This window comes from Trachurus japonicus, chromosome 8, assembly GCF_045865225.1.
Source record: "Trachurus japonicus isolate A0001 chromosome 8, Traja_1.0".
Classification (NCBI taxonomy): domain Eukaryota; kingdom Metazoa; phylum Chordata; class Actinopteri; order Carangiformes; family Carangidae; genus Trachurus; species Trachurus japonicus.
Window position 1 is genome coordinate 18,051,036 of NC_140914.1, and position 14,272 is coordinate 18,065,307.

At 48.6% G+C, this 14,272-nt stretch overlaps 1 protein-coding gene across 2 annotated transcripts in view; it reads right to left on the reverse strand.

Moving 5' to 3' along the window:
• The window catches only part of rai1 (retinoic acid induced 1), a 54,101-nt gene that overhangs the window by 5,357 nt on the left and 34,472 nt on the right, over positions 1-14,272 (reverse strand). For both annotated transcript variants that reach the window (XM_085784354.1, XM_085784353.1), the window contains exon 2: positions 164-6,761. In XM_085784354.1, coding sequence (XP_085640480.1) covers positions 164-6,685 — 6,522 coding nt within the window. In that variant the 5' untranslated portion in view covers positions 6,686-6,761. The remainder of the gene's footprint in view (positions 1-163; positions 6,762-14,272) is intronic.

Below are 14,272 nucleotides of genomic sequence, written 5' to 3' on the forward strand. Positions count from 1 at the left end.
GGAGGGGAGAAAAAAAGTGTCAAAAGTTAATTTCTCAAAGCCGCCAGAACATAATTCTCAAAGTGACTGTACACAGAATCTCTCTTCCATAAAGCTTCACTTCCACAAGGATGCACACATTTCAGAATACTACAAGACTCACTGGTGGTAATTGCTATCGTACCGTTTGGGCTGAGTTGATGGCAGCCTCCCTCAGTCCGTATAACCTCCCAGCGACCATAATTACCCCCTTGGTCCAGATGGCACAGTTTTCATGGGCCCAGTGCTCCTTAGCCTCTGCCTCCACTTGTAGCCTTTGGAACAAGCTGTCATTGGCCTCTTGGTCGCCCGAGGCCCCTGCGCTGACGGCCTGGAGCTGTTTTATCCTCCTGAACCTCTCTCGTAGAGTTAGTCTTCGTGAACCCCCCTCTCGACCCGTTCTCTCCGTTCTTTCTGCCCGTCGGTAGCGCCAGTGATGGTGTCTGCTACTACTGCCCTCTTGAGTGGATGCTTCTTCATTGCCCTCCTTTTCTGTGCTGTCCTCGCCCTCATTCTTCGAGGAGTTGCCTGGTTTTTCGGTGCTGTTGCTGCTGCTGCTGCTGCTGCTACAGTGGCTGTCGTTGCTCTTCTCCGTCTCTTCCCTGAGGGATTCTGTGTGCCTGGCCGTCAAGATTTTCCGTGGAATGCCATCCTCTGCGTAGTACGGTCCACACAAATCACCCAGGTCTCGGTAATTTGATGGCTTTCCACATATGGAGCACGTGAGACACCTGTCGATGAGGTTTTTATTTACCAAAGGTCCCTGTAGCATGGCAGCAGTGTGTGGCGCCACCTTTGCGACTGTGAAAGGATTCCTCATTCTGAGTATGCCCTTTTTTCTACGCCTCTGGAATACTACTGCGTCCTCGGGCTTGTTGATTATGGCACACCAAGAGGAAAAATCTCGAGAGTTGTTGATCCGTACATAAGGACAGAAAGACAGTTTGGAATTTTGATGTACTGGTCTGCGCCTGATTCTCTTCACAGAAATTGTCTCAGTCTGTTTTTCTGATTGCGATATTGTCACTACAGGACCCACAATACCCCCCTTCTGTTTTTCCTCATCATCTATGTCCCCTCTTTCCTTTTCCTCCTTTTCCCTTTCTTCTTTTTCAGCCTGTTCACATCCCGCAGCCCTTACTACTGCCTCAATAACCTCCATGGCGTCTTTCATCCCAGGTTTTGGCCCAGGCTTTTTGTGGACTTTCACCGGCATGCCAGGAATCTGCTCTGATGAGCCTTTGCCTCGTTTCCTCTTGGACGGGTTTGCTGATGGTTTTCTGCCTCTCCTAGGTTTCGGGATGAGTTCTGTGCTGGTAACCTGGGGGGCTTCTGTGATTTCATCTGGGCTGATTGGTAGAGGTCCTGTGAACTCTGTTGGGGATATCTTCTCTTCTACGCTCTCCTGTTGTTGTTCTGCTGTTTCAATATTTGACTCCTCAACTGACTCTGTCTCCTCCAGAGGTGCTTGGCCTTTTCTCTTCTTTCTCCTCTGTTTTAGATGCATCTCATGGTTGTTTTTAATGGCCCTCTGCTTGGCAAGCCTTGGCGTTGTAACTATTAGACTCCCTGCTTCCAAGGCTACCACAGAGGCATCTGTACTCTCCACCATAGCCCATCTCTTCCTTTTAGTTCTGGAGGACTTGGTGGCAGCAAGAGATACATCTTCTGATCCTTGTTGTGTCCACTCTCCTGGAGTTCTGGCTCCTGCTGGGACATCCGCTGAGCTCCAAACCTTGTCAGCCCTGCCATCATGCTGTATTTCTGCTTTAATGTTTTCCACATTATTTACAACTTCTTCCATCCCTTGTCTCACTTTGTCTGACGTTGACGCCACTTGACTGATGTCATGCTTTTCTCTTTCTTGTGTCAACTCCTCCTTTCTTACTGCTCCCTCATGTTGTTTCTCTCCTTGTCTAGACTCAATGCTTTTAACTTCCCCATCTATCTTCTCTGTGCTATTTATGAGTATAGATGTCTCACTTTCCTTCAAGACATGCTGAGACAAAGCCTTGGTTGAAACATCATCAGTTAGATTGCTGTCTATGTGGGGGATGGCGAGGTGTTTCTTTGAGCTGGGAGATGTAATTTTCTGCACCATGGCCTCATATTTCTGTCCTCTGCCTTTTCGTGGTGGGAGAACTTTTGTCTTAGTGGGGCACTGAGGTGGCACCACAGGCACATCACTAGTGATGTCAGTTTCACTGACGTTAGAGGGTGTGTCTTTGGTTAGTGAAGTGGCCACAGGAGTTTTCTTGGGTGGCCCTCGCTTTCTTTTGGGGCCCCTAATAGCCTTCTCTTTAGGCGAGACGTGCTGTTCCAGCAGGGGTTGAGGTGGTAAAGATTTGGGTTTTGGTTTTGGACCCCTCTTTTTCTTTACTGGTGCAGGAGAAAGTTCTGGACTAGGTTTCCGCTTTAGTAGAAGTGATGCCTTTTCCTCAGATTGTTCAGATAGGGCAACTGGGGCAACTGGGTCCTCTGGAGCATCTGTGTTTTTGACTGCATTAGCGATGGTAGTTTGAGTATGTTCCACAGTTACAGGCTCATCTACTGCTGGAGAAACATCAGTAGTTTTTATTTCTGTTAGCGTCTGGGGTAGAATATCTTCACCTATTAATTTTTCCTTTTCTTTTGACAGTTTTTCCTGCGAGGGTTTTCTGGATCTTAAGACCATGTTCTTGCTTTCCTTCTCTGGTGCCTTTACCTCATGGTTTGATTTTTTCTCCTCCTTGTTTATTGGTTTAACATCCTGGTTTACTTGTGTTGTAGAAGCTTTTAGACTCTTTCTGCCCCTACTTTGCAGTCCTGTAAGGGGTTGAATTATTTCTTCTTGTTGTACCAGCTTTGCTTTGGAAACTGAGCCTTTGGGACGACCCACTGGGGCTTTGATGAGTGCAGTGTTGATGGGGGGCAAAACATCTGCAGGCTTGGGTCCTGGTTTTGGAGTTGACTTTAGAGCTGGTTTCGGTCCAGGTTTTGGCCCAGGTTTTGGTCCTGGTTTTCGTTTCACAGGAGTCTCAATTTTCTGTGGTAGCTCTGGTTCATTTGGCACAGGTTTTGGTCCAGGTTTAGGACCTGGTTTAAGTACAGGTTTTTGCCCAGGCTTTAGTCCAGGTTTAGGCCCTGGTTTAGGCCCTGGCTTTGCTCCAGGTTTAGGCCCCGGTTTTGGTCCAGGTTTTGGCCCTGGTTTGGGCCCCGGCTTTGAGCCTGGTTTCGGGCCCGGTTTTCTCTTCACATGAGGCTCAACTTTGGGTGGCAAGTCTGGTGCATTGAACGAGCGCGTACACATTCTCGAACGGAAACCATCAGTTACCATTTTAGGAGTCTGGCTCACAATAGATTCCTGATGAGCTAAGTCCATTTGATCTGAAAATAGCACAGTTTTGCTTGGAGGCATGCAGGGTTTCTGTGTAGGTGAGGGGGCTCCTTCCTCCTCCTTCTCGCCCTCCCTCTCCAAGCTTAATTGTCGCCTCATTCCAACACCTGAATGCATGATTCTCCTTCTGCCCCTGGCATGCTTACGTCCAAAAGCCCTTGGCTGAGCAGATGGGGCCACAGGCTCTGGCTTAGCCAAGGGGGTCACAGCACTGGCACAGCTGATGCCTGGCTCCATGTCCTCATCACCTTTTTTGGGGGAAGGTGGAGTGTCTGCCCAGGAGGGGGCTGAGGGAAGTATTGACTTCCCTGGCAGCTGAGGAGAGTCTGGCTCCAGCACCTTAGCATCACTGTGATCAATATGATCTCTGGCCTGAGCTGGAGGTGCCGCCTTGTCATTGAGAGCTGAAAAGACTGGCATAGCAGATTGAGGTTGAGGAGCGGTGTCACCGATGGCTGACTCCCGTGCAGAAGCTTCTGCCGCTGCTGTTGCTGCTGCTGCATTTGGATGTGCAGGTGCCCCCGCAAACTCGTTGTCTGCGTGGAGCTCAGCACTTTGACTCTCTGTCCTACTGCAGAGATCTCCAGGAGGCTTCTCTGGCCCATCTATATTATTCATGTGCTCCTCAGATGATAACTGGCTCACTTCCTCCCCCTCCCCCAAGTCCTCTCCAACCTCTGCAGACAGAGGAGGAGAAAGCGAATGTTGCTGTTGTTTTTGTATTTCGTCGTCCTCATCTTCCTCTTCTTCTTCTTCTTCCTCTTCTTCCTCCTCTTCATCTGCTTCCCCCTCTTCTTCGTCCTCCTCGTCTCTGCTTTCTCTCTTGTCTGAATTGCTCTCATCTAGCACCTCAACCTGCGGGGTTGGAGAGGTGTTCTCCGAGCTGTCCTCTTTCTCTGTGGAGTATTGATCCTGTTCAAGGTCACCCCTAGAAATGAAAGGCAATGTTTTCACTGAGCTCTCAGAAGCTGTTGGAGACTCAGATTTGAATGCCTCCGATTTCACCTCTTGGCCAAAGTGTTCTTTGTGGCTGGAGTCAGAAAGAACTGCCGGGGATTGTTCGACTGAGTCTCCTGCATCAGGATCATATTTGCCCTGGACCCCCTGATATACTGTGTCGTCGTAGCAATAACCCTTTTCTGTCACCTCTTTGTAGAGGGAGGTGTGTTTCTCTTCATCTGTCCATTTGTCTAGCTTGTCAGTAGTTTTAGTTGTGTCTAAATCTCTGTCACAGTCAGGAGTGTTTTCTGTTGTCACCTCCTCTTTGTCAGCTGATTTCTCTGTCCAGGCGGATTCTTCAAAGTTCTCTTTGACAGGCTCACTGACATGCTGTATTTCTGACGGGGAGTCCTGTTCTTGTTTCATGGGACTGGGAACTGTGATGCTTGTAGGAGACCTCTCATCGCCGATGCTCTTCACAGGAGTGCTCATGCTGTCTCCTCCCTGCCCCGACTGGCATCTAGTAGGGTCAGGGGTAAGGTTGTGCAGACCTGAGTCCCCCGATCTGGTGGACATATCATCTGGAGATGTCATGGAGCATGATGAGGCTGTGTCCAGGCTGAGTTGTGTGTTGTTAGGGGCCTGTGCTGGACTTCGGCCCTGACCACAGAAGTAGTAGCCTCTCTCGAGTTGTTCATCACTACTGCTAGAATAGCCGCCCTCATGAAGTTCCATGGGCATTGGCTGATGCTGTGGGGTAGAGTAAGGGTCCTGCATGGAGCCTCCCACACCACCTCCACTATCTGGATATGGAGGACTTTTGTACTCCTCACCCTTTTTGGAGGACGCCCCACTTCCAGCACTGCTGTTGCTCCCTCCGCTACTGCGCTTTCCGCCTTTCTTGTTGGCCACCAGGGCCTCTGAAAGTAGCAGCTGCTGGACGTTGTTAGAGATGTTTTCTACCTGAGAGGTGAGGGCATTCAGGCTCCACAAGCTGGGGTTGGACAGCAGTTTCTCTGAGAAGCGCTCTTTCATGGTGGGGACCTGCGGCGTGGAGGTGTAGCTGTGTTGGGCGGCGTGGGGCACATTGGGTGACGGGTGTGAACGTGGGGGCATTAACATGGTGTTGGTACTGGCTTGCTCCTGCAAACCGGCTGAGGAGGATGAAGAAGAGGAAGCTGCCCCAGGGGTCATGGGAGGTTGACCATATTGGAATGACTCCGGATTGGTCATCAGAGGTGAAGGGGTGGAACTGTATGAGGGGGATCGCCCTACAGAGCGTGCAGGGGAGTGGCCTGAAGAGGGGCTACAAGTCTGATAATACTGTTCTGGGGATCTGACGGACAGCTCTGAGAGACAGTAGTTTTGCTGGGATTGGCTGTAGTGTGGGTATTTAGGGTGGGGCTCCTGGGGGTTGGCCATTGCCTGTAACGGAGTCTGCTGCTCATACCCTCTAGCGGGAGGCTGCTGGTAGCCATAGCTGTTCTGGGTTGACCTGTAACCCCCCTGCTTCAGATTGGTGTGGCTGCTCATTTGTCTCCCGTACTGTGAATTTGGGGGCATGTTGTAACCTTTATAACAGTGGGGCATGGGACTGCATTTTTCCATGTATGGTGAAGGAGAAGGTGAGTGCTGGGGGTAGTGCAGGTGACTCTGGGGGTACATGAGAGAAGAGGAAGAGGGGTTCGAGGGATGGGACTGGTGGTGGGGGCTGGTATAGGCGGGGGTGGAGGGCTGGTGACACTGGGTTTGAGAGTGGCCCAGCATGTCCATGTACTGGGTAGAACCAGGTGCAGGGGTACCACCAGCCTCTATACGCCCCACCATCTCTTGGTCGTACTGTGCTAATGGGGCTGGGTCCTCCCATTTCTGTTGTAGGTGGCCCTCGCTTATATACTGGGCTGTGTAATTTCCTGGGCCCATATGGTTACCATAGCTCCCAGGGCCCTGCAGGTGCTGATTGGGATTTGGTGGCGGCACTTTGTTTCCTCTGAAGGATTTCTTGGCCTGCGAGGATGCTGAGCTTCCGTTTCCACTCCCATTCCCCCCACCAGTGCCTGGATAACCAGCATAGGCTTGCTGGCTGTAACAGTCCTTGGGTCCTCCTCCAGCCCCTGGTCCTCCAGCTGGAGGCATGCTCGTGGGGTTTGCCAGTGAATGAGCCTCATAGCCTGACCTTGTGTGCCCTGGGCCCGGACCTGGATGTGGACCGGGACCCGGGTGTGGATGCTGCGGGTGGGGATGATGCGGGTGTTGCCGGTAGGTCTCCAGGCGGGATAATTCATGGGGCTCCTGCTGGTAGCAGGGTTGGTTGCTGTGGTAACCACCGCTGCGCTCACGGAAGGACTGCATAACTCTCTCCGTCTGTAGCCAGAGCAGGGAGGGGGAGGTGAGGTGAGACGGGAAAGGGGGAGGGGGGTTTGGGGATCTGAAAGCAAGGAGAGAGGGGGAAGTAAGGAAAAAAAGAGGGAGAAATTGTGAGGGTTATAGTTGTTGAGCCTGCAGTTTATTCATTCTTTCATATTCAATGTTTAATTTGATTAAAAATTTGCCGGGAGTCAAAGCTAAAATGTGATGATGATATTTTTCAAACTCGCTCCCACAATCATTCAAAGTCACACACAGGTGTGCACAGCGACAGAAGGATGGAGATTTTCCACCCAGAAACACAAACAAAGTCAAGAACATTATTTGATTTTGATCGGTAACTAGATGGTGAATGCTTACAGCACGATTTGTTTTCTCTCGTCCAGATATGGAGAAACCCTATGTGTGTGCGCCTGTGTTTGGTTGTTTGTTTGTTTGTATAAAATGGCCCCACAATGGGGCAGGCTTCAGGATCTTGTTTCAGCCTCACAAGATGGAGGGGCAGGCATGTGATGCAATGTCTGGTGCTGTGATTGACAGGTCTGGTAGAGAGAAAAGAAGAAAACAGTGGTGTCTGGGAACTTAATTACCATCTGTAAAAAAATAAATAATTATAATACCTGTTGACTTGTATGTATGCGTGTCAGTATGTAGGAGTCCTTGACTGAGGCCAGACAATCGTTTAAAGACTGCAGGCCACAGCAATAAGAAGGCATCTGAGCAGCAGCCCCGTTGGGTCATAACACTGGCACTGAGTCTGAACTGAACTCTCTTACAGTACCACTGTGGCAATCTGGCGTTTTTCCAGCTGATTTTGTATGCTGCATTATTCATAACTGTTTCAGGATCAAATATGATCCTTAGATTTAGCCCCTGTTTTCCAACCACTCTTAGATATTACAATTTATTATTTAAACAAACAATATAAAGCGATATTCTCTGGTTTGCCTTTGATGCAGTGTTTCATAAAAGGTTCAACTGAGCCCTCGTCCCACACAGCCCCCCCATCCCACCCCCCTTCGCCTCCCTGTCGTCTCCTGCACAGATGCAAACTCCAATTTCCTCCAAGGGGAACTGGGAAGTGCTACAGTGTGTGTTTGCGTGCATGCTCTCAGTCTGGGATGTCATAAAGTGTGTTGTGTGTGTGTGTGTGTGTTTAATGTTTGGTGTGTTTGTTCCAGTATGTGAGTGCATGTGGCAGTGTCAGTAATCTGTGTGTGTTTGTGAATGTGTTTTTTTTTTGCATTCATATAAAAGAGAGAGACAGAGGAGGGGTGGAGAGAGCTCTTGCTCTATAAAAGGAATAGAATCACCTGGAGACAGAGCGCTGAGCCTGAGCCTGTGTGTGTGTGTGTGTGTGTGCGTGCAAGTCTGCATGTGTGTGTGTGTGTGTTTTCAGCCAGTTCCAGCACAATATCCCGGCATTCAACCCGCCCCAGGGACAGTGGTGCATCCCACCAGACGCACAGTAGCATTATTCATCTCTGAAACCCAAGTTGGGATGTGCGTGCGTGTGTGTGTGTGTGAGTGTGTGTGAGTAGGCATATTTGTGTTTATATATGCTGGTCCACAGCTTTTGGCAGTCCCTAAAATATACACACATAACATACAACACACACACATCAACACACACACACATCTATAGATTCCCCCGGAGATTCTGTCCCCCCTCCTACCTTTCTACCTCCCCTGCCTGCAGCCTACTTGTGCTTCACCCTGGGTGATGTGTGTGTGTGTGTGTGCATATATGTGTGAGAATACTTGTTTATACAATGACCTAAATAAGATGCTTATAGGAGACGAGGGGAGGGATTCTGCCAGACCAAGCTTGCCGAGCACAGCAGAGAGGATTGACCAAGGCGCACATCTCTATTGGGATCTAGTGTTGTGCTGCCAAATGTCTGTCTGTACACATGGTGTGTGTTTATCAGCACTCTTCTCTTCCACAATGGGCCGTTCTGGTGAGCAATTAATTGGATTCTTTAGTGTATGTATCTCCCATTCAAAACAAAGCAAACAAATAAGAGAAATCTCTCTCCCCCATCAATTTACTTCAGTCCTCCTCTTCCTCCTCCTCCTGCCCCTCCTCCTCCTCTGTCGTCTCTGCTGTACCCACACACACACACACAACACATACATATGTGTGTATGCGAGTGGGGTCGTCATTCTGGTCACGTCTCCTCTCCACCTCCACATTGCACCTCCTCCTTCCACCTCTATCTTCTACGGAGAGCGCAGGCATTGTGTGGTTGGTCCGCTGCTGTATTTGTGAATGCACCATGTCACGTCACACTGCTCCCCTCCTCAGCAGGGGTCACAGAGGAGAGAGGACGAAGGACACATGCTGAGATCGCCAAATCGTCTCTGTTGTTCTGCCTGTCTGTGTGTCTGTTTATTAGGTAGCGCTTTCATCGATTTTGCTGCTGTTTGAGCACAGTGAAAGAGGGATGGAGGGGAAGCAAGCACACATATCGCTCACTGGCTGCCTGCCGTTTGCACACATGCACGCACAGCAAGACACCCACGTTGACTGTTTCTTGTTTTCTTGTGTTTGTTTCCCCCACTTACTTTCTTTCTTTCTTTCTTTCTGTGTAATGCGGAAGACAACAAGGCATTGTGGAGAGACAGAGAGAGAGAGAGAGGAAGAGTCAGATGAGGCTGGAGTGGGGGGGGGGGATGAAGGGATTGAGAGCGGTGGGGAAGGAGTGATGGAATGATAAGTTTGAAGAGGAGGAGAAGGGGGTGCTGAAGACAGAGGAGGATAGATGATTTACTGAGTGGGCTTTACAACCTGGGCTCCTGGGAAATATGAGCTGTAGCAATCACCACACACACACACACATACACACACATACACACACACACACACAGATGTATACATGCAAAATGGTAGATTGTGCTCAAGCTTACAAGGCGATGGGCTCCATAATTAGCCAAATGCTTCACCTCCACAGATGAACATGAGCTGCTAGACATGTGATTGATTACCTAGGGCTCTGCCCACTTCAAATCTTATCAAGCCAGCTGCTCTCATAACCGGCTTTATTGTCACTGTACATTAGTAAACCTTAAACTGATATCAGAGTTTGAATGTTTGTGCACCTATGTGCGTTTAAAAAAAAAATTGACCCATGAGGACATTGGTCATATCTCAAGCACTAGAGTGGGTCTGTCTGTAAAAAAAATATTGGCAGGAAGGAAGGACAGGAGGAGAGGAGTGTAAGGGAGGGAGGGAAGGGTGAAGGAGGAGAGGAGGGTGAATATGATTGTTCCGCTGGATGGTTCATAATGCGCAGAGCTGCGACTGGTTACAGTCCCCCCTTCATTCTTTTTTTATCCTCTCTCCCTCTCTTTCATCGCATCATCTTCAGAGGCAGCTTGAGATGGGATTTATCTTCTTTCTCTCTACGTGCACACACGTGCGCGTGCACACACCCACACACACACACACACACACACACACACACAAACAGACAGCTCTCTCGTTCCATCAACTCTGGCTCTGAATCACTTTCGCTTCAAATCTTTTTCCTGCTCTCTGTCTATCTGACACACAAACAAACACACATATGCAAATGCACGCACGCACACACACACACACACACACACACACCCACCTCCCTGCCTTATCCACACCTCCCATACACACACAGACAGACACACACACATAAATGGAGGCATACTGAGTGGAGGGATGGAGCGTCTCCCTGCGTGTTTACCTCCCCAGTCATCCTGGTTAATTATGCATGCAGAGGCAGTTTGCTGGGGAGGTGGAGCGGCCTGGGAGGAAACACACACACATACGCACTCACCCCATCACACATATTCACAAACAGTCGCACTTCACCACCACCGCCACAACCGGAATCATCACAACACGCCCCAGCACCAAAGACACCAAAGCTCAGCTCACATGCTCCTCGACAACCCGACAACGCACTCGAAAATAAGCCAAACATGCCATGCTCTCTGCCCATGTCTAACACATCTGCCTTTACACCCTGCTTAACACCGCAGGCACTAAAATAACACAGCAGCCAATCAGCACGCCGCTACCCCCTTCCTCATTATGCACACTTCAGCAAGGCACAGAGACGGTTCAGATGCCTCCAACGGTCCAGGCTGCCTGTGCGTATCCTCCCCTCTCTGTGGACGCTGTGCCCTTTTACTTGATAACCGCAGGTCCAACACACATAGACAGACATACAGATGGACACACATCTTCTCTCTGTCTCTCTTCTCCTTTTCTTCTCTGCAGTGTCTGGCCAGGGCTGTGTGGGTGGGTTTCTACCCATGGGAGAGGCTCAGGAGATGGAGGAAGCCAATATCTGCTCTGACATTTGTCAGTGTCCCGTTGTCATGACACACAGCTGGAGGTCACGGGGGGTCACCAGCAGCTGGTCACATAGATTATAGGAAGAGACATGGGTGGGGGTGGTGGAGACCTGCCATTGACACTCACAGACAGAAAGACTGACACATGGACAGATGGTACTTTGAGCCTACCGGACAGGTGGCAAATAAATTCATTTGGAGGGCTGACAGTGAGGGAGGTGCGTGTATGTACGTAAGCATCTATTGGACATACGGAAGTTGTTGGTCATGTTTTGTCCATCATAGATGTCATGGTTTCCATCAAATAAATATGAAAACAATGAAAAGATGTCATTTATTACTGAGAAACATAGAACTCTCCTTGATTCTGCTATTTTTTCTGCAATTCATCATCTCCATCTGTTTGGCAATTTTCCTCTCTCATGCCAGCTCAATGTGATACGCTGGTATCAAAGTTATAAAACAACAACAATATCACCAGATACGTGTGGATGAGAATGAGTTCAGCTCTGTGTTTTTCTACCAAAGTCAGTTTTCCTTCGATTAAATCCAGCATTTTCTTTTTTGTTGGAACGTATCTGCCTGGGCTTTGAGGCTGAAAGGGCTCAATTGTCTTGTCCAGGTCGATCTGGGAGACCATTTTGGTTCAGTGGGGATGTTTGTGTGTGTGTGTGTGTGTGTGTGTGTGTCTTTCTCTCTCCTCTCTCTATTTCTATGTGTGCGTGTGTGTGGTGTCTGTGAGGTGCAACTGTCTCGTCTCGGGGGTTTAGGATGACTCATCGACATTCACAGACATAGCTGTCTGTTTCATCTCTGATGAAGATGACACTCTAGACATAAATGTCTGCGTGCACACACACACATAAAGTCATGAACACCAACCACACACTCAAAACAGACATTACTCAGATCCAGAGACCTGGAAGAAGAGATGAGGGAACTCTTGACTGCAGACAAAACAGACAGACACACACACACTGCTGCAGCTTCAGCATGAAAGAATAAATAAAGGTCAGAAAGAGAGAGAGAGAGGCAGATGTGTCCGACTGTGAACGAGAGAGAAATGCATCAGCCGCTACAGTTATCTGCTCTGCTTTGCGGTTGAGGTTTAGAATTCCTATTTGGCTCTCAAAGCAGGACGCAGAGGCGATGTTATCCCTCTATAGTGGAGAACGACATCCTCTCTCTGTCTCTGGGACGAAAAAGGGAGAAATCCAATTCATTAAGAAGGCTGGGCTGGATGGTGTGTGGACGTCTATCTGTATCTCTCTATCGCCCTTCTGACAGGTTGGTGATGTCCGCTGACCTTTCAGAGAGGAGCAACCTCACACTGGGACGTGTTACGCCATAAAAACAACAAGAGGAGGAGGAAAAACAGGGTCCACAGTCACCATGGCAACGGCAGAGCCACTCAGTTCAGTGAAAACCTTGAGTATTCATGTGGCGTGAAGAAATCACACACAAGTAAACCCGTAAAACACATCGGGGTGTATGTGGGTGTGATATGTAGGGGGTTAGGGGTTAGGGGTGTACACATGCATGCTGTAAATCAGAGGCTCTCACACATAAACATATACGAGCAAACAAACACAAAGACAGATAAGGAAATTCATACAGCAGTTAGTTACTGGTGTCCATTGACAGATTTTCAAAATAAAAGATGATTTTATGAAGATCTTTTTTAAAATCAGTCTTTTGATCATGAGTTTGATTATCATGCTGATGAGACAAATCTTATGCATGCGACATCAAGTCATAGCTGCAAAGAAATCAAAGCTGTTAACTCAAATTAACTTAATTCAATTTGAAAACATACAGTAATGCCTTAATTGGTTATTTAAATGCTGACATTTCAGAGATATAATTTGCTGTGGCTTTTTCTATTTTCTTTTCTTTTCTTTTTTACAACCACAGTTGACCATCGTTTGGCGTTAATTGGGTCCTGTTAAAAGGCACCTCACTGTTTGTGCGAAGGGGAACAATTATAAAAACCTGCTCAGCCAGTTCGTGTATTGTTTTCAGCGTGGAGAATTTCTCTTCCCTTGCTGCATCTTTGACAACTGCACATTGATCTGTTTGTACCACACAGAGAGGAGAAAGGAAGAGACTTGGTGCCTCGCACGTCAGACTCAAACCGGCAGCATGAAGTCAGCATTGTGCGCTCTTTTGAAAGACAAGCTTTGATTTAAGTCGGCTCCATCTACATATATTACTTTATGGGCGTTCGAGGGCATAACACTGAATCACTTCACTTTCTTGCTGAACAATGGGCGGATGATGAGCATGTGGGCTGTGAAAGGACAAATCCTGTAGACCTATTTCTTTGAATATCTTTTTCTCTCTTTTCCAGCTAGCTAGCCTTGACCCAAAATCATTCAGCCCTCCCTTGTTCCGCTCCTCCACGCAACTCTCCCTCATCTCTTTTCCCATCTATCTTTCCTTTCTGTCTTTCAGTGCGGTCACCTCCAGCGGACAGCTGCCGAGCGTTGCCCTTTGAAGGACTAAACCTGGCTTTGTTGACATGGTAACGGAGTGACGAGACGGGTGGGGATGGGGAAGGATGAGCGAAAGAAAATAACAGGCGCATGCATGCACGCACGCATGCACGCACACGTGTAATCAAGCACATAGGTTGTGTTTGTCTCTGGCGAAGGTTGTCGTGGATACCAGGGCATGTGACAAGAATCAGAAAAGAGAAAACTGATTGCTCATTAACTGCAATGTATCTGTGCGCTTATGTGCAATCGAGTAAGCATCCGTGTGTAGGCAGGTGACTCAAAACAAGAATCAGCATCTGCTTCTGCAAGCGTTTGCTAATATGTGCTCATACATGATGTAGGTATGTGTGTGTCTCTGTATGTGTGTGAGGAAACAGGCTTGATGAGAGCCTTCATGATCAAGCTTGAAACCCTGCAACACCCCCGCAGAGTGCGTGATGCGTGCATGTGAGTGTGTAAGGGCATCGGTGGACTCCAGCTAACCTTCCTGAGCGCACAGGGAGTGAGATATAGGCTACAGACACTGAAGACGAAGGAGAAGAAGAGGAACAAAGAGATGCTCCATGGGTTCATGTTCCCATCGTATTGATAACCTTATCCATGCCCACACACTTTTTCTGGTTTCCTCTCTACAGGTCTCTCCTATACACACACAAACACACACACACATACGCACACACACAAGGGAGTTTGGGTCCTGTAAAGTGGGCCGCAGAGCTACTTGGTATTCCGTCAGAAT